This window comes from Bos indicus, chromosome 6 (genome assembly GCF_029378745.1).
Source record: "Bos indicus isolate NIAB-ARS_2022 breed Sahiwal x Tharparkar chromosome 6, NIAB-ARS_B.indTharparkar_mat_pri_1.0, whole genome shotgun sequence".
Taxonomy (NCBI): Eukaryota; Metazoa; Chordata; class Mammalia; order Artiodactyla; family Bovidae; genus Bos; species Bos indicus.
Genome location: NC_091765.1, coordinates 93,846,256 through 93,865,390, shown reverse-complemented (window position 1 = coordinate 93,865,390; position 19,135 = coordinate 93,846,256). Strand labels below are relative to the sequence as shown.

Below are 19,135 nucleotides of genomic sequence, written 5' to 3'. Positions count from 1 at the left end.
TTTCTTTATAGTCCAACTCTCACATCCATATGGTAGAGCAAGATCAGATCAGTCGCTCAGTTGTGTCCGGCTCTTTGCAACCCCATGAATCGCAGCACGCCAGGCTTCCCTGTCCATCACCAACTCCTGGAGTTCACCCAGACTCACGTTCATCGAGTCAGTGATGCCATCCAGCCATCTCATCCTTTGTCGTCCCCTTCTCCTCCTGCCCCCAATCCCTCCCAGGATCAGAGTATTTTCCAATGAGTCAACTCTTTGCATGAGGTGGCCAAAGTACTGGAGTTTCAGCTTTGCATCATTCCTTACAAAGAACACCCAGGACCAATCTCCTTTAGAATGGACTGGTTGGATCTTGCAGTCCAAGGGACTCTCAAGAGTCTTCTCCAACACCACAGTTCAAAAGCATCAATTCTTTGGCACTCAGCCTTCTTCACAGTCCAACTCTCACATCCATATATGACCACAGGAAAAACCATAGCCTTGACTAGATGGACCTTTGTTGGCAAAGTAGTGTCTCTGCTTTTGAATATGCTATCTAGGTTGGTCATAACCTTCCTTCCAAGGAGTAAGCGTCTTTTAATTTCATGGCTGCAGTCACCATCTGCAGTGATTTTGGAGCCCAGAAAAATAAAGTCTGACACTGTTTCCACTGTTTCCCCATCTATTTCCATGAAGTGATGGGACCAGATGCCATGATCTTCGTTTTCTGAATGTTGAGCTTTAAGCCAACTTTTTCACTCTCCACTTTCACTTTCATCAAGAGGCTTTTGAGTTCCTCTTCACTTTCTGCCATAAGGGTGGTGTCATCTGGTAGGGCAAATATGGCACTAAAACAATATGGCACTAAACATTATCTAATTTTGTCAACTTTGAGCCTGGGTAGAACGCCAAGCCCCTTGGACGTGTTGATTGCACATGCATAAGTAACCAACAAGTCAAAATTTTATACAAAAGCACAGGGTGATGCTTGATGACCTCATCTCCAAATAAAGATAAAGTTCCACTTTTCCTGATTAAAAATCTCTTAAGGGGACACAGATGGATATGGAAATACAGTGGCTTAGGAATCAAATCTCTCTCCATGAATTCAAACTCACTTCATTATCTAAGCCTCATTTTCCCCTTCTGTAGGGCGAAAGTAGCACTCTCCACTTGCTGCCTTCCTCCTGAGGCGTCTGGGATAAGACAGAGGAATTTATTTTAAACTCCATTTATGTTCAGAAAGACACTAAGCGTCCTTGGGCTGAGGCATATTATCCTATTTTCAAGGGTCATGTGTATGCAATGAAACCCAGTGTTTCATTAAAGAAAGTGAAAGTGGATACTACCACTACTAAGTCGCTTCAGTCGTGTCCGACTCCGTGCAACCCCATAGACGGCAGCCCACCAGGCTCCGCCATCCCTGGGATTCTCCAGGCAAGAACACTGGAGTGGGTTGCCACTGGCTTCTCCAATGCATGAAAGTGGAAAGTGAAAATGAAGCCGCTCAGTCGTGTCCGACTCTTTGCGACCCCATGGACTGCAGCCTACCAGGCTCCTCTACCCATGGGATTTTCCAGGCAAGAGTACTGGAGTGGGGTGCCATTGCCTTCTCCAGTCAAAGTGGATGGAGGCAAGCTAAAATGTAATGACCAACAGCTTCTCTGGTGAACTCTCCATCAACAGGATAGTTTCATCTGTAAAAGGTCAATAGCCATTAGGCCACCAAGCCACCACTTAGGAGATGAAAATTGCAGAGCTTTAGCTAATACTAGGTAGGTGGCACTTAGAAAGGAAGTAGGTAGGAGATTACCAAGATGGTGTTTTAAACCTCTAGTTTAATCAGGAAAAGTGCTTTCTTTGCAAAACAAATGAGCTCATAAAGATTACCTACCATGCCTCTAACCTGAAATGAACACCTTTTGTAATTAATTACAAGGTGGCTATTCTGTTCTTTGTATGAAATAGCCCAGGATGATCAAGCAATGATACCCCCTCCAAGAAGAGGATGTGCAGATTCTGAAAACTTGTTCTGCCTGAGGCTACATAAGAAAGCAAGAAAACAGCTGAAATTGAATTTCAGAGACGCCAATTACCCAGGAGTCAGGCTTTTAGAACAACCAGGCTATGGTGACCCCAAAGAATATAAACTGGCTGTGAATTTGATTATACCTTGATGCAATGAATGGACTATACACCAGGAAGGTAGAGGAATGATCAGCTGAAATCTACGTGTTTATTCTAATAACCCATCAAGCACCTCAATTAAGAAGCTTCCCATAGCAGTTATGTCCTACCGTGGCCAGGCTTTTTTGTCAATACAAAAATCAGCTCATTATCTGGAGTGTCCAGGTCTTGCAGGCTCAAAGAAGAATTGCTTATCACCACTCCTGAGCTCAGCTGCACACCAAGGGGCCTCAAGGTCATTCTGGGAGGCTCGTCATTCTTCCTCTGATTAAAGCATAAAATATTAGGTCTCACACAGATACTGGTTTAAGAAGAAAAAAAGAGCGCACACTATTCAAAGACAGTAACATCATCACATCAACTTTCACCACTGAAATAGCATTTAATGTGTCATCACCTCTTATTATTATTGTTGTTGTTGTTATTGTATTTTTATTGAAATATAGTTGATTAACAATATTGTGTTAGCTTCAGGTGTATACCAAAGCAGTTCAGTTATATATTTTTTGAGATTATTTTCCATTATAGGGCATTACAAGATATTGAACATAGTTTTTTGTACTAGACAGTAAATCCTTATTGTTTATTTTATGTATATAGTTTGCATCTAATATGTCACTGTCTTTAATTCTCACTCAAAATTGTTACGTTGAAAGCTGAGCAGATCACATAAACCAGATATCCCCTTGATGGACATGCTACAGAAATCTCAAGCATTCTCCATGGGTACGATGACGGCATTTTCCAGATGCCAGAAGTATGGGCATGTGGTTAGACAAGTACAAGTGTACTGGGGGGATAAAAGGGCACATTTTTAAAAATCATAGCTGTCTTAGAACCTATGATAGAGGACACATATTTGAAAGTGCAGGTATTTAAACTGTCTGCCTGACCAGCCCCAGCAGAAGTCAGCTCCCCTCCACCCTTGCCCCCCAAGGGTGCTGAGAGCGCCATGCTTTGTTTTTTCAAGGCAGAGGGTATTCCATTCTGAGTTTTATCTTTTATCTCTCTCTCTCCTTGCAAGCTTATGTAGTTGCTCAAAAGAGAATATATACAGCATCAGGGAACACATTTGTTTAATGTTACAGTGTGATGAACAAATGCACTAAAATGTTAGAAAAAGCAAGTTTGCACATAGAACTACATACAATAATTGCAGGGAAAAATAAGCATATGTTACTTTTCATCTCATGTGAGGCTAGCAAGTTTTTTCCGTCTGTGAGAACAAAGTGTCTTCACACAGACCAGATAGATTTCATCCTGAAATGGAAATTCAGATTTCCAAGTCATACCATCTCCAAATGTCAGCCTTAATTCTACAAGTTTCCTAAAGGTCAGGGTTATGTTTTTTAAACTGACCTCTAAAACTGAAGGTCCAACTCAATTTTATTTGTTTTTGAGTTCTTTTGAACCTATCTAATGGTGGGATATTGTGGTCAAAGGCCCAACTTTTCCAGCTTCCAGAATCTTTACCTCAATGGTGATGTTGATGCTGTGGACTTCTGATCGACTGTTTCCATCACTTACATAAAAACTGAAAATATCGTGGGTTGGTTCAATGCTTTCATGAACACTCTGAAAGTAGTAAATGTAGTTTTCCAGGACATCCTGAATAGGGAACGATGCCTCTAGGTCACTGGTAGTTCCAGGGCCAAACCGATCACCTGCACCCACAGCAAGAGGAAACATTTATCTTGATGCATAAATTCCTGCTTTCTGAGCTGAACCAGAAAGCAGGACAGCACTATCAACAGAAGATGAAAACAAGTTTGAGAATAAAGGTGGGAGGATGGAATTTGAAGACTTGGGTGGGACCCCAGTTTCCCCATTATTTCTCATCAATAAACGGGACTCAGATGAGTCGCATGGATGAAAGTACTCAGAATGCTATTAATTAATAGAGCACAGAATCAGTGGTTGTTTTGTTAGAAATATTTGACAAAATAAGTCATGGGGCAAATATTGATATAGGAGTAAAAGTTTTACACTTTAGTCAATTTCAAAACCATTTTGCAAGAGGAAGCTTTTTTCTCTACACAAGAAAGGGTGAACTGTATATCTTTAAATCTAAGAAATATCTCCTTAAGCATGTTTTCATTTGACAATTCAGGTCCTTAAGAAACCTCTAGTAACCTCATGGGCTAGTGCTCAGGCCCTGGGATGGTACAGTAGGGTCACTGTGATGTTCAGGGACCGTCCAGAGCTCAGGTGTAGTTCAGGCACTGAGATGCTCAGGTATTATTCAGAGTTTCATGGAAAGTGCTGCTTATCTCTTCTTTTCATTCCAACCCCAAAGGCCAAGGGAAAGAATAAGCACTGTCTAAATGCTGGATGACTTGCCTCTTATTTGGACTAAATCTCTCCAAATGATTGATTTTAAATGGTTACATTTTCTTCTAAAAAGAGGAGAAAAAAGAAACCCTTGTATCTTCAAACATTCCCTAGATACACATCAACAAATAAAAGTGTAGATAGAAGATCTGAAAACAATAACACTTTCTCTTTCCCTCTTCCATGGTTTTTGCAAAGATGAGGTCATATATTAAAAGGCCACTGACTTCCTAGTCGAAGACAGACAGGGTCATTTTTTGTTGACCTCCAAATTGAAAGAGTAGGAATGAAAACGTTTTATTTACAATTTGTTTGTGACAAGAATTCAAGACAAATGTTCTTTTTTTCAATGACATGAATTTTCTTAAATTTTACCCCTCAGATTTGATTCCTCTGGATACTAGAAGCATAGAGGAGTCTAAATGATTAGTGACCTGATAACCCCTAGGGCACACAGTTCAGAGTTTCCAAAAAGAATTGCTATAATTCCTTAAAACTTTAATTTTCTCTTTCTATTTATCACTATAAATGTAAGAAATATGCCATCTTTATTTGGGTAAAAAATACACTAAGTAAGTGAAGCCTAAAAATGTATTCAAAAAGAATGACATTCTATCATTAGAAAACAAGCTATTCAACAAGTGAATCTGTCACTGAAGCTTTAAGCATCAATCCTTTTGATTTTTAAAACTGCACCTTCTATTTTTTCATGTAAACCATTCTTATTAATGAGCTTCCTTGCCTTCTTCAATAGAATATACTATGTGCAAATTAAATAGTTCTTGATGTGTGGAGGCTATATCATGAACATCTGTTACTGCACTGTGCTGGAACACAGCGATGCCCAACAGGTAATTAAGGCGGGCCCCAGTTGTACACCACCCTCCATACTAGCTCAGTTGTTCAATCCGCCTGCAATGCAGGAGACCCTGGTTCGATTCCTGGGTCGGGAAGATCCCCTGGAGAAGGGATAAGCTACCCACTTCAGTATTCTTGAGCTTCCCTTGTGGCTCAGCTGGTAAAGAATCTGCCTGCAATGCGGGAGACCTGAGTTTGATCCCTGGGTTGGGAAGATCCCCGGGAGAAGGGAAAGGCTACCCACTCCAGTATTCTGGCCTGGAGAATACCATGGCTTGTATAGTCCATGGGGTTGCAAAGAATAAGACATGACTGAGCTACTTTCACTAGTTGTGCTGGTACTAAAGGAATGTAGGTTCCACGCTGTTAGATTTTATACTGAACAATATGACTTCTGTTCTTGTGCTAGTGTGAACTTAAAAGATTCTTCTTCTAATGTTTTTAAAAAGATGTCCTTTTGGTCAGCTGGACTCTGAATCTAGGTAGCTAGTTTCATTTGTATAAAATGAGACTCCATTCTGAAAGCACATGAAGCAAAGGATGGGACCTTACATGATGTGTGTTAGGACAATGATTTGCCCCCCCTGAACGTCTTTTCCTTACTTCCCATATATGGATGTGAGAGTTGGACTGTGAAGAAAGCTGAGCGCCGAAGAATTGATGCTTTTGAACTGTGGTGTTGGAGAAGACTCTTGAGAGTCCCTTGGACTGCAAGGAGATCCAACCAGTCCATTCTAAAGGAGATCAGGCCTGGGTGTTCTTAACATAAAACAGTGTTAGAAAGCCTTATCAGAAACCACCCAGAGAGAAGAGAAGGCTGGGGGCAACCATCCCTTTCTGATTCCCCACTTTTGCTTGTGCTCGCTTGTGCTCTTTCTTCTGTGAGAAACACCGTTTTCCCTCTGCCCACAGCAACTCCCACTAACCCTTCCTCAGACATTCCCGCCTTCCCAGGCAAAAGTAATTGCTCTTTCCTGTATCCTTTCTCAGTGCTTTGCTCCTTTCCCTGTCCTGGTGTTTCATGATTATAACATCAGTCTTTGTATCTGTCTCCTGCACGAGTCCAGGGCTGTTTCTTATTCCTCTTATAATCCTCTGCCTCTCAAATACTGGAGAGGGTAGCCTTTCCTTTCTCCAGGGGATCTTCCCAACCGAGGGATTGAACCCAGGTCTCCCGCATTGCAGGCGGATTCTTTACCAAATCTAACTCAGCAGCAAACAAATCTAAGGGCACACGCTGCAAAGCAAGATGGGGAAAAGACTCAAGGTTTTCTCTTGGAAAACATGACCCCTGCTAAATGAGTTTCTGGTAAAACTAGGCTCAAATCCCAGGCATCGCGCCGGCCACAGACACCTTCAGTCAATAGCCTCTCTGTGGGAGCTGCGAGCTGCACGCCAATTAGAGCCAAGTGCCAGCACTCAGGAGCCTCCCAGCAGAGGTGGCGGTATGGTCACCTGCCAGGAGCTGTCTCAACTGCCAGTCACTGTGGACACAGGGGCCTGTGGACAGTCCCCGCCTCTCTCCTTCCCTCCTCTGTGATAACCACCAAGAGCACTGGGTCCAGGGCAGATGGTGGGGGAGAGGGTCACAGACAGACGAGCACGCATTTCAATTCACGTCACATATTTAGAAAAAGCTGAGACGTCAGCTCTGGTTCAGCTAAACAGTAGCTGCCTCACAATAAAACAACAGACAATCTTATTTCCTTGACATTCAATTTCAAGTGCAGTCCCCAAGCCCCTCTGTCCTAATGGCTGGCACTTTTCCCTTGTTCTAGTTTTCCCCATGGCACTGATTGACCTCCTAACATCTTCCACAATTTTCTCATTTCTTAGGTTTCTTATCTGTCTCCTCCCACCAGGATCTAAGGCACCACAAAGGTAAGGGTTTCTGTCTGGTTTACTGATCTACATGTGTGTATGCTCAGCAGTTTCAGTCGTGTCCAACTCTTTGCAACTGCATAGACTGAAACCCACCAGGCTCCTCTGTCCATGGGATTTTCCAGGCAAGAATACTGGAATGGGTTGCCATGCCCTCCTCCAGGGGACCTTCCCAACCCAGGGATCGAACCCATGTCTCCTGTGTCTTCTGCACTGCAGGCAGATTCTTTACCACTGAGCCACCGGGGAAGCCCCTTACTGATCTATCCCCAGTGCTTAAAAAAGTGCTTCACATACAGGAAATGCTCAGTCAATATTTGTTGAGTCAACAAGACCTTCCTTCCATTTCTTGGAAATGGTTCCACCCCTCTTTGGGTCTCCTTGTCCAGGTTAATTGCAGGAAGTGACCCCCCTCCACCCTGCCACCCTGCCTCTTCTCTCCAGGTCTGGTACAATTCTACAGCCAGGCTGGTACCTGTCCCCGTGTTCTCGATGCAGCCGTACTGGGGCAGGGCGCTTAGCTTAATGATGGCATCCTCCTGGAAACTGTCCTCAGCAGCAGCAGCGAAGAAATGGTGAAAAGAGAGTGGGGTCCTCCCTCCCTCGTCAACCTAAGAAAGAAAAGATTGGAGAGAGTCCTTGGGCGGTTACGCGGACTGCAGTAAAAAAGGATTGAATCGAAAACTGCTGCCTGGGGTGACCTTCCATGAGTTCGAGGAGGCAGATCTCTACAGACAAGATGAGGAATGAGCCAGCTTCTGGGGCCCGGCCATCCTTCAGCATCTCTCAGAGCCGTGCTCAGACGCAGTGATGTCCGTGTTTGCCTTCAAAGCTGTGCTTCTTCCATGATGGATCTGGTTATAAAGCAGCTCTGGCCCATTCTAATCACCCACCGTAGAACAGCTGCACGTCAGGAGGACTGCCTTCCTTCGCATCAACGTTCAAAAGTCTGCAGCTTCAGGATGATCCATTCAGTCCTCCCTTGGATACTGTGGGTGCATCCTGTCCTATAGGAGTTCCCACCAGAGATAAAGTCCCCTTTATCCCGTGAGAGCGTATGCTTAAAGGTGCAAGGGAAGACCGGGCTCACCGTACCTGAAAGCTAGTGCTTATCATTACTGTCAAAAAGAATAATAAATTGGTTTAAGTAAAAGCAGTAGCTCCAGCTGCCTTTTTCCTTTCGGGCCCTGTTTTGTATGCTAACGTTGCAACCTGAGCCGAGTGTTTTTTGTAGCCTCCTGGATATGCAACTTGACTTCTGAATGACTCTTGGCTAAATACAGAAAGATTCACAAATTATAAAGTGGAAGGTCACCCTGACTCTGAGAATGGGGACGGTGCAAATGGCTTCCCCACTGTGGATGTGAAAAGATGGGTGGAATATCAGAACCATTCAGAAACAACTGAGTTCTACAAATTTTCAGTTGCTCAAGAAAATCAGAAATCCTGAGTTTGGGGCATTATGGTACATAGAGTGGAATAAGTAAGTGAATTAACTTTTATGGAATCCCTACTGTGGGCCAGTTCTGTACTGGAGCTTTTTAATGCTATTTTATTCACCATCAGAGTAATCCTTTATGTAATAGGAATAGTAGTAACACCTTAAAAATGAAGCAACTGAGGCTAAGAAAGATTATATAATTGGTCCAAGATCAGTCAGCTAGTAACCGAACTGGCACTTGAACTCGGGTACGGGTAACTTCATAATCGGGGTACATTACATGGACCCCCACCCTCCACACAGCAAGGAACTGTCAATATTGTTTACTGAGGTAAGTATCAACTCAATTTAAGATGTGACCCAGGACACTATCCATATTTCTATGTTTTAGTTGCTGCAAACATTAGACTATAAATACCTCAAAAAATACATCTCTACACTCCTACTACTATACACATCTAGCATAGTATACAAAATACTGTACACAAATAGATCTGTGTCTGGCACAGAAATATTTGTTGACTAATTAAATAATGTGGTTATAATGATTTGATCTTATGCATTTAATTATTTTCATCCTTTTTGAAAAACTAATGATTGAAAGCCATAATAGCTTGATTCTATGGCTTAGATAGTTGAGAGGAAGGACCTGACAGCCAGTTTAGATAGAAATCCTTCATTCACACTGGCGCAGACTCCAGCTTTCTACAGCATCCACCGTTCATTGATCTGAACTGCTTACCGTGATAAGGTCAGCAAAAGCAATGACTGGGGGTGGATCCTTGACGGGTGTGATGGTGATGGTAAACTTCTGATTGTCCAGACGGTTGTGGTCCATATCAGAGACAGAGAAGTGGAAGCTGTCAGTAACTGGATGACCACCGGTCTCAAACGCGGCTGAATACCTATAGAAGTCAAGAGAAGAATGGAATGAATGAGCTACACTGTCAGGTCAAGTCAGACGACTGAATCTCTGTTTAAAAATGGGGCCAGAGGCAACATAATCTTTCACGGGAACTATGAGTTAGTTGCTTACATATTTTAATACAATTTAAAAAATTCTGGGTAGTACCAGGTGGTTATAATACCTAATTTTCTTGTTGTTGATGTCTTCCATTGTGAAATTAGAAATCTCTGAGAGTTCTTCCACCTCAGGTCCTGCGGTTTTTAAGAGAGCACCGTACATGGGCAGAGAAGTTATCTGAATCCAGATCTCTGGGTCGGAGGAAGAATCATCCTAATCAAGCAAACATGATACAAGACATGAATGCACATTTGCAGGAAGACATATTTTCAGTAAAGATTACAGGTGCTCCTTTTTCTGCTAAATCTCCTTAAGCAATACCATGTTAAACTGCATGAAAATCTCACTATTTATTCCTCCTAAAATGTCTCTTTGACAGTCATCTTTGAAGAGTAGCTCAAGATAATAGCTTGAAATGCACTTTAAGTATGGGGCATAAAAGAAAGAGAGAAAGAAAGCAAGCCCAGTGGTTACTGTAAGAGCCACATAAAGTTTTGTTTTTATTACAAGCAGCTAGTGAAGTACAAAACATGGTCAGAAATATAAGTCATTCTTCTAGAAACACAGTTGTAGGCTTCTTCTAGAGTTTTTTAGTACAGTTTGCTTTTTAGAAAAAGGTAAAATTTTTGGAAATAGGTAAAACTCCACTGCTGCTGCTGCTGCTAAGTTGCTTCAGTTATATCCGACTCTGTGTGACCCCATAGACGGCAGCCCACCAGGCTCCTCCGTCCCTGGGATTTTCCAGGCAAGAACACTGGAGTGGGTTGCCATTTCCTTCTCCAACGCATGCATGCATGCTAAGTCGCTTCAGTCATGTCCAACTCTATGCGACCCTATGCTAAAACGTATGGTAACAATGATTTAAAAATTCAGTTTAACAAAGAATGGAAGGTAAGGACTCACTTTAAAGAGCAGTCAACACAATAAAAAGTTTTACCTTAACAGAAAAATTTAAGAAGTCTTATGAATTTCATTCTGACCAAGCCTATGCATGCTCAACCCCTGAGGTGCCCAATCCTAATGAAGACTGTTTATTTCCCTGTCCTCTGCACTGTTTATTTACTGAGAAATAAAATTGGCTTCCTGTTTCTACATGGAGAATAATTGAAGACAATAATTGAATATCTTAACAATTTCTTCTTTCTTCAAGGATATTTTTGGAAGTATCTAGAAGGGAGGCAACATCTTCTTGGAAAGATCCCGAGTCATTCATCTTTTAGACCAGTTGGCTGTGAACATGAGGGCACTCTACACTTCACCCCAGCAACAATGAAGATAAATATTGCATGACCAAGTATACTTTCACATGCAAACTTGCATAGCTATGATGCACAGTTAGCTGAGGTTGGAGATCATAAATGTGAGCACAGCTGCCTGGTGATCTGGGGGAGCAGCTTTTGGTCAGCTCTCATTTCTATCCTTGGAGACCTTTTTAAGTTGGCAGTTCAGAGCCTCAAGGCAAGATCATAGAACTTTCCATATTTCCTTACATCACTTGACAGTAACAAGGAAGGAAAAGCAAATTTATCGAAGCTGTAAAACTTCAGAAAACAGCCCCTAAATTTATACTTTAAAAGTTTCTCTATTTTTCTTTATGGGTTATCAAATACAACATGCAGGCTTCCAAAAGACTACTTGCTATAATATTACTGTGAGTAGCCTCTGAGGGGGAATTTTTAAAAGACAGCCAAGTGTTCTAAGGCACTGTCTTCTGAGATGGTGATAAACTACAAGGACAGAGCTCCTGGCTCTTGATGAGAATGAACAGCTTCTAAATTCCACATTGGCAAATTTGGCAAAGAAATGCTTATCTCATGTCAGGCCCAACTTATTATAATTTTTCAAATCTCAAGTGACTGCTGGGTTTGAAACAGTGTGAAATCAGCTGGATTTTTTTCTGAATGCTGTCATCGTTTAAAGAAACTTACTACTTTGAGATATCCAAGATACTGTGGGTGAAAAATTCTTAAGAACATAGACCTTGATTTTATGTAATTTTTCTACTCGAAGACCTTCTTACCCATTTTGTGTTAATTCACTTTTTCATTTTCTTTTTTATTATCTATACATCTATTGACACACCATTCAACACAAGGATGGGAACTCTGATGATTAACATTTTATGCCCCTCTTTCATCCTGTCCCTGGTTCTACCATCACACCATGGATCTTGCTTTTTGACTTCCTTGAATCTCTTGGAATAGTTTGATATATTATTGTAAAGTTGTTGTTGTTGTTGTTGAGTCGCTCAGTCCTGTCGGGTTCTTTGTGATCCCATGGACTGCAGCATGTCCTTCACTATCTCCCGGAGTTTGCTCAAACTCATGTCCATTAAGTTAGTGATGCCTCCAACCATGTCATCCTCTGTCACCCCCTTCTCAGCCTGCCCTCAATCTTTCCCAGTATCAGAGTCTTTCCCAATGAGTTGGCTCTTCACATCAGGTAGCCAAAGTATTGGAGATTCAGCATCAGTCCTTCGAATGAATATTCAGGATTGATTTCCTTTAGGATTGACAGGTTTGATCTTGCTGTCCAAGGGACTCTCAAGAGTCTTCTCCAGCACCACAGTTTGAAAGCATCAATTCATTGATACTCAAGGGTGAGAGTTATAGTCCAACTCTCATATTCGTACGTGGCTACTAAGAAAGCCGTAGCTTTGATTATACAGATCTTTGTTGGCAAACTACTGTAAAGTAGTTGCAGTATTTTTTAAAATGTATGAAAAGGGAGTTAGACCCTCCTCTTGTGGGATTTCTTTTTCTTTTCACTCAATAGACTGCTAAGATCCATGATTTTATGTTTCATGATCCATGATTTATATTCTTTTCACTCAGTAGAAGACAGCTAAGATCCATTAATTTATTTATTTTCTTGGGCTCCAAAATCACTGGAGATGGTGACTGCAGTCATGAAATTGAAAGGCACTTGCTCTTTGGAAGAAAATCTATGACAAACCTAGACAGCATATTAAAAAGCAGAGACATTACTTTGCCAATAAAGGTCTGTCTAGTCAAAGCTATAGTTTTTCCAGATGTCATGTATGGATGTGTCAGTTGGTCTATAAAGAAATCTGAATGCCAAAGAATTGATGCTTTTGAACTGTGGTGCTGGAGAAGACTCTTGCAAGTCACTTGGACTACAAGATCAAACCAGTAAATCCTAAAGGAAATCAGTCCTGAATGGTCATTGGAAGTACTGATACTGAAGCTGAAACTCCAATACTTTGGCCACCTGATGTGAAGAACTGACTCCTTAGAAAAGACCCTGATGCTAGGAAAGATTGAAGGCAGGAGGAGAAGGGGACCACAGAGAATGAGATGGTTGGATGGCATCACCGACTGGATGGACATGAGTTTGGGCACGCTCTGGGAGTTGGTGATGGATAGGGAAGCCTGGCGTGCTGCAGTCCATGGGGTCACGAAGAGTCAGACATGACTGAGCAACTGAACTGACTGCAAGATCCATGAATGTTGTTTTGTGAAGCTATTGTTCATCTCTTCTGAATGTTCTCTAGTATTCCACAGAATAAGTATGCTCCAAATTATGTTATTCCATTTGTTGATGCTGATAGACACTGGGCTTGTTTCAATATTTTTGCTACTACAAAATAGTGTTACTGTTATTACAAATAGTGCTTCCCTGATAGCTCAGTTGGTAAAGAATCCATCTGCAATGCAGGAGACCCTGGTTCAATTCCTGGGTTGGGAGGCTCCCCTGGAGAAGGGATAGGCTACCTACTCCAGTATTCTTGGGCTTCCTTGTGGCTCAGCTGGTAAAGAATCTGCCTGCAATGTGGGGAGAGCTGGGTTCGATCCCTGGGTTGGGAAGATCCCCTGGAGAAGAGAAAGGCTACCCACTCCAGTATTCTGGCCTGGAGAATTCCATGGACTGTATAGTCCCTGGGGTCTCAAAAGAGTTGGACACAACTGAGTGACTTTCACTTTCATTGCTGTGAGTACCCTTGTGTATATTCTTGTGCATATCTTTTGTACCTGTGAAAGTCTCCCTTGGAAAGGAATCCAGGAGAGGAATGGTTAGGGAACATGAGCATTCATCATTACGAGACAATGTCAAATTCCTTCCCAGAGCGGTTGTTCTAATTTACAGCTCCATCATAAAAGAACCTCCTGTAGATCCATTTCCTCTCTGACATTTGGCATTTTCATATTTTAACATTTTTGCCAGTTGAATTGGTACTAACCAGCAGACAGTCTTTGCCTGCGTTTCCTGATGTCTGAAAAGGTGAATGTCTCTTATCTTTACTGGCCCTATGGATTCCTCTTCTGAAATTCCTGCTCATGTCTCCTGTTCATTTTTCAAATGGATTATCTTTTTCTTCTTGATTGGCAGATATTCTTTATATTTTCTTTGTTATCTTTGGTTCTATGTGTTGTACATATCTTTTTCCAGTTTGTAAGTAGTTTTTTTTGTTTTTTAATGGTGTGTTTTGGAGAACATCAATTTTAATTTTAATATAATCAAATTGTCAATCTTTTCTTTATAGTTAGCATTTTCTGTTTGTAGTTTAAGAAATTCTTCCTTTTCCCATTATCATGAAAATATTCCCCCAAACCCTACAAAGAATTGTACAATTTTACTTACGACATTTAAGGACTTGATTTACTAGTTAATATCTGTCTAGGGTGTGAGGCAGCAGTACAAGTTCTTGTTTTCTTTTTAATATGAATAATAATTTATGCAGATTCATGTTTCAAATAGTTTCTCCCATTTTCACCAGTCTGGTTTGCTGTATCTGTTTTACTTTACAGTCCCAAGTATGAGTCTGTTTCTAGACTCTCTAGTGTATACCAGTGTGGACTGATTTAAATAGTGCACATTTATATCAAATCCTGATATCTGATAGGGCCACCCCCTGCCCTCCTGTCATTCATTTTCAGAATTTTGGCCGTTTGTTCTTTAAACATTATAGACACCTTCCCAGGTGGTGCTAAGTGGTAAAGAATCCACCTACCAATGCAGAAGATGTAAGAGATGTGCCTTCAATCCCTGGGTTGGGAAGATCCCTGGAGGAGGGCATGGCAACCCCCTCCAGTATTCTTGCCTAGAGAATCCAATGGATAGAGGAGCCTGGCAGGCTATAGTCCATAGGGTTGCAAAGAGTCAGACATGACTGAAGTGACTTAGCACGCATGGATACATTATAGAATGAGCTTATCAAGATCATTAAAAGGTCACTGAACTTTTGACTAGTACTTAGTTGAATGGAAAGATCATGTTGTTGGAGAATTGATATCTTTTTGATACTAAATATTCCAATTAATATGGCATCTCCTAGTGCTTTTAAATGGAGAAGGCAATGGCCAACCCACTCCAGTACTCTTGCCTGGAAAATCCCATGGACGGAGGAGCCTGGTAGGCTGCAGTCCATGGGGTCGCTGAGAGTTGGACATGACTGAGTGACTTCACTTTCACTTTTCACTTTCATGCATTGGAGAAGGAAATGGCAACCCACTCCAGTGTTCTTGCTTGGAGAATCCCAGGGACGGGGGAGCCTGATGGGCTGCCGTCTATGGGGTCGCACAGAGTCGTACACGACTGAAGTGAATTACCACCAGCAGCAGCAGTGCTTTTAAAAATGTCTGCCAATTAAGTATTACAATTTTCCCTGTAAAAGTAGTGCCTGGTTTTTGTTAGATTTAGTCCAAGGAATATAACTTTTGTGATGTTAAGTGGTATCATCTTTTTAGTTAAATGTACTGGTTATTTTTTGCTCTTATATAGAAATGCTATTGTTCTGTTGATCTTCTATCCAGCCCCTTCCTAAATTCTCCTCTTATTTTTGAAACTTTGTCAAGAGATACCTTTGGATTTTCTTTATAGTCAGTAATAGCATCAATTTTCCCTAGAAGTTACACATCTTTTGTTACATTTATACCTCATATGCATTATGTAATATTATTATAGATGGTTTATCTTGAATTAGTATATTTTTGGCTAGTGCATAGCAATTCTATTAGCTATTTAAGATTAATCTTGTATCATCCTCTCCATATTACAAATGAGACAACTGAGCCCTAGGGAGTTTAATAACATGTCAAGGGTTATTACATTAGCAAAAGTGGTAAGCTTGGACGAGAACCCATTCATTTTAACCATAAAACCCACACATCCCTCGCCTACTTGTTTCCTTGCAGTACATAGCAAATTGTGTACAGGAAACCACCATTAAGAAGCAAATCACACAGAATCCCATTTTTGCCTTTTGTTTCTCCTGACGTCATTTGACCTTCTTGCGTTCACGATACTGTAATTAAGAACAGGCTCACATGTTCCTTTCCCTTATAGTCTGGGTTTCCCCAGTGGTTCAGCGATAAAGAATCTGCCTGCAATGCAGGAGATACAGGAGACGTGGATTCGATCCCTGGGTCGGAAAGATCCCCTAGAGAAGGGAATGGCCACCCACTCCCGTATTCTTACTGGGAAAATCCCACGGACAGAGGAGCCTGGTGGGCTACAGTCCATGGGGTTGCAAAGAGTCAGACACGAGCACAACACAACAGCTGCCCCATTTATGACCAAGGTTTTGAATGGCTTTTCCAACTTTTCTGGATGTTCACAGCAAACTCACTAACTATGCATACCTAGAAAAATCTTCCCATGACATTAAGCAAAAAATTCTTCCACAACACTCAGAGAAAGTTAGTATTAATAAATAACTTAGCTAAGTCTTTAAAAGATGCTATGCTTTCAGTGAGCTAGAATAATTCTTTTGGAGTCTTCTTTCTGCTCCAGTGGGTAAATTCACATTCAATCAATTTCTGAAAATACATATTCAGTTGCCAATGGGCTTGCATTTTGATCTGCAGCTCATAATATGCACTTAATGGGAAGGAACTGCTTCTGGAATCCTATTTTGGTCTGTCAAACATTTTTCAAGCCTTGGTGATCTATTGATTAAATCTGTATTCATAAATTTTTATGAATTCATGTTTCATAAGACTCAAAAGGCCATTACCTAGGGTAAGAATCACCTGTCAATTTAAAAACAAAGCCAAAGGTGTTCTGAAAATGTACTAGACCCACGAGAAGAATCAGGGTGGAAAGCAGTTTCCCATAAGTTAAGAAAAGACAATTTTAGGGGAAAATCTGTGCAAAAGCAATTGAAGCAATTGTTCCCAGGCCAATGCTTTATCTTACATGCTACTATTCAGGCCTAGATTTTATAGCCATATTCTTCAGCTCAGAAAAGGATTTCATAAAACTATACAGTAATTTTTTTAAAGGCCAGGTTATTGGAGGAAATTTTAAGATTAGCAAAGGAAAAATTCAATACTAAGAGTGATTATCATTCAGATAACCATTTTTATTTCAGTGTATTTGTCAAAACTACTCATTATGATTTTTACACGGAGAGTTTATATTCACAACATACACACATGAAAAATAAAATTAATTATCCTCACTATCCTTAGCTCCAGAGGTAAAGTCAAGGAAAGAAGATGAGTTTAATTAACCAGGATCACATATCAAATTAAGATCAGACTAGTGGAAAAAACAACAGTTTCTGAATCTACCCTTGGTCCCTGCTTCTCATGGGGCAAGGAATGGAGGGTGAGTCAGGAATCCTGCCAAACAAGCATGCCAGCATTCGGTCCAGAGCTGGACCTGAGACCAACGCTAGTGCGAAGTGGGCTTTCTCTCAGAAAAGTGAGCCATGAAATACCATAACTTATCAGTCATTGGTGGGTAAATTCTTCTAAGTTGATCTTTCTCTAAAATTCCCATTTGAAATACTATGGAGGGAGCTTAAAATATGGGAACTTGGACTTTTTGACATTGTTACTGTTTCCTAGTGCAAATCACCCATCTCATTGTGCATTTTCAGTGCATTTTCATCAATGTTCTGCTCATTCACTTGTCTGCTGGGGAAACAGTGGGAACAGCTGGAATAAAGAGCATTACTACTGCAAAGAGCAGAATGATAGGGAAGCTGACAAAAAGCTCTTTTATGGCCATAGACCTGATGGCCCAAATGTTCAGCCACGGGCATCACTTTCTAGTCAACCTGATCAGAGGATGCAGTGGACAAAAAGACAAAAGAAAGAACTTACCACGTAAGCCAGGTGTGACCGAGTGATCACAGCTGTGCTTTTACTGGCAACCGTGACGCTCAGCGAGGCACCAGCAGCCAGTCGGGGCCCCCGGGCCTCGGCCGGTGATACCTCCACCCTCACGTCCACTGTTGTGGCTGAGAGGCCGTCTGTGACTGAGATCTCCATGCTGTCCTCCCAGGCAGATGAGCCATCGTGTAGATACCGCAGGACATTTTTCTCTACATCCTCATATGTGAAAGTGTCACCTTTCAAGAACAAAACAAATTGTAAAAAACCAGGAACTTCTGGGAACAATGCTATTCATTTCCATAACACCTTTGTACTCAGGATTTCAAAGCACATATAGGATCATAAACGCTGGGAGTTGTAAGCTAATTAGTTCAACCAAACACCCAACGTATTTTTACACTATCCTTGAAAAGGGTTCTTTAGCCTGTCCTTCAACATGGCTCAAGGTGGGAGGCTCACCATTTTACAAGGGAGCTAATTCAACTGGCGATAACTCTAAAAATTTTTTTAAAGCTTTAAATCAGATGGAGCCAAGATCTGCCTCTCTAAGCTCCACTCTTCACTGTTTCATTCTAGACAATACAGAGCATGCTTCTATTCTCTATGAGAGCCCTTCTAGAATCTAATCATGATACTGATGATTTATTTTAAAAGAAAGTTAAAAAACACTTAAAACTTGAAAAGTATACTTGAAGTTAGAAACCTACTCTGTGTAAGTCTAGAAACCTACTCTGTGAAAGTCTATTCATAATTAGGTGATAGGTGTCATACAGAAAAAAAATTTTCAAGGTCATAAACATTTAAGAAAAATAGGTTTAAACAAAATTTAAAATATTTAAATGTCAGGATTCACTAGAATTCTAGAATCGTCAATATACAATATGAAAGCTTCTCAAAAGTGTTTGGTCATAGAATCCTTTTTATGAGAAATGCTGCTTTAGTGCCATGGGGCCCCATGACTCCTGAGCACAGCTGAGGAACTGGTCTTCTTAGATGTTCTATTCAACTCTATTTCCTCACAGATTACTGACTATAATAATTGATGTTATATAAGAAAACTAAAGAATTTATCCATTCTTTGTTTTCTTCTTCCAAGCCTTCTCTTGATGCTAGTGTAATTGTTCCTTAAAACGATAATAAAACTAATATTTTACAAACATCTTTCAAACTCACATATTAATTACACAAATGTTGGTTAAATATAATATTAAAGAAACTGGGCTATGACTGTTATGCTCCTAACATAGATCCCTTAGGATACTAGAAATCTATCATAGTGACACTTCTTTTGCTCAGTAACTTTTTAAAAAAAAATCTGTCTTTGTGAATCCCAAGTGCCTATTTATTGTT

General features: G+C 40.9%; 1 protein-coding gene across 2 annotated transcripts in view; it reads right to left on the bottom strand.

Annotated features, from left to right (window-relative positions):
• Positions 1 to 19,135, bottom strand: part of FRAS1 (Fraser extracellular matrix complex subunit 1) — a 534,964-nt gene that overhangs the window by 93,061 nt on the left and 422,768 nt on the right. For both annotated transcript variants that reach the window (XM_070791638.1, XM_070791639.1), the window contains 6 exons: positions 17,774 to 18,021; positions 9,766 to 9,914; positions 9,420 to 9,582; positions 7,712 to 7,847; positions 3,640 to 3,830; positions 2,277 to 2,430 (listed from right to left, as the gene is read on the bottom strand). In XM_070791638.1, coding sequence (XP_070647739.1) covers positions 2,277 to 2,430; positions 3,640 to 3,830; positions 7,712 to 7,847; positions 9,420 to 9,582; positions 9,766 to 9,914; positions 17,774 to 18,021 — 1,041 coding nt within the window. The remainder of the gene's footprint in view (positions 1 to 2,276; positions 2,431 to 3,639; positions 3,831 to 7,711; positions 7,848 to 9,419; positions 9,583 to 9,765; positions 9,915 to 17,773; positions 18,022 to 19,135) is intronic.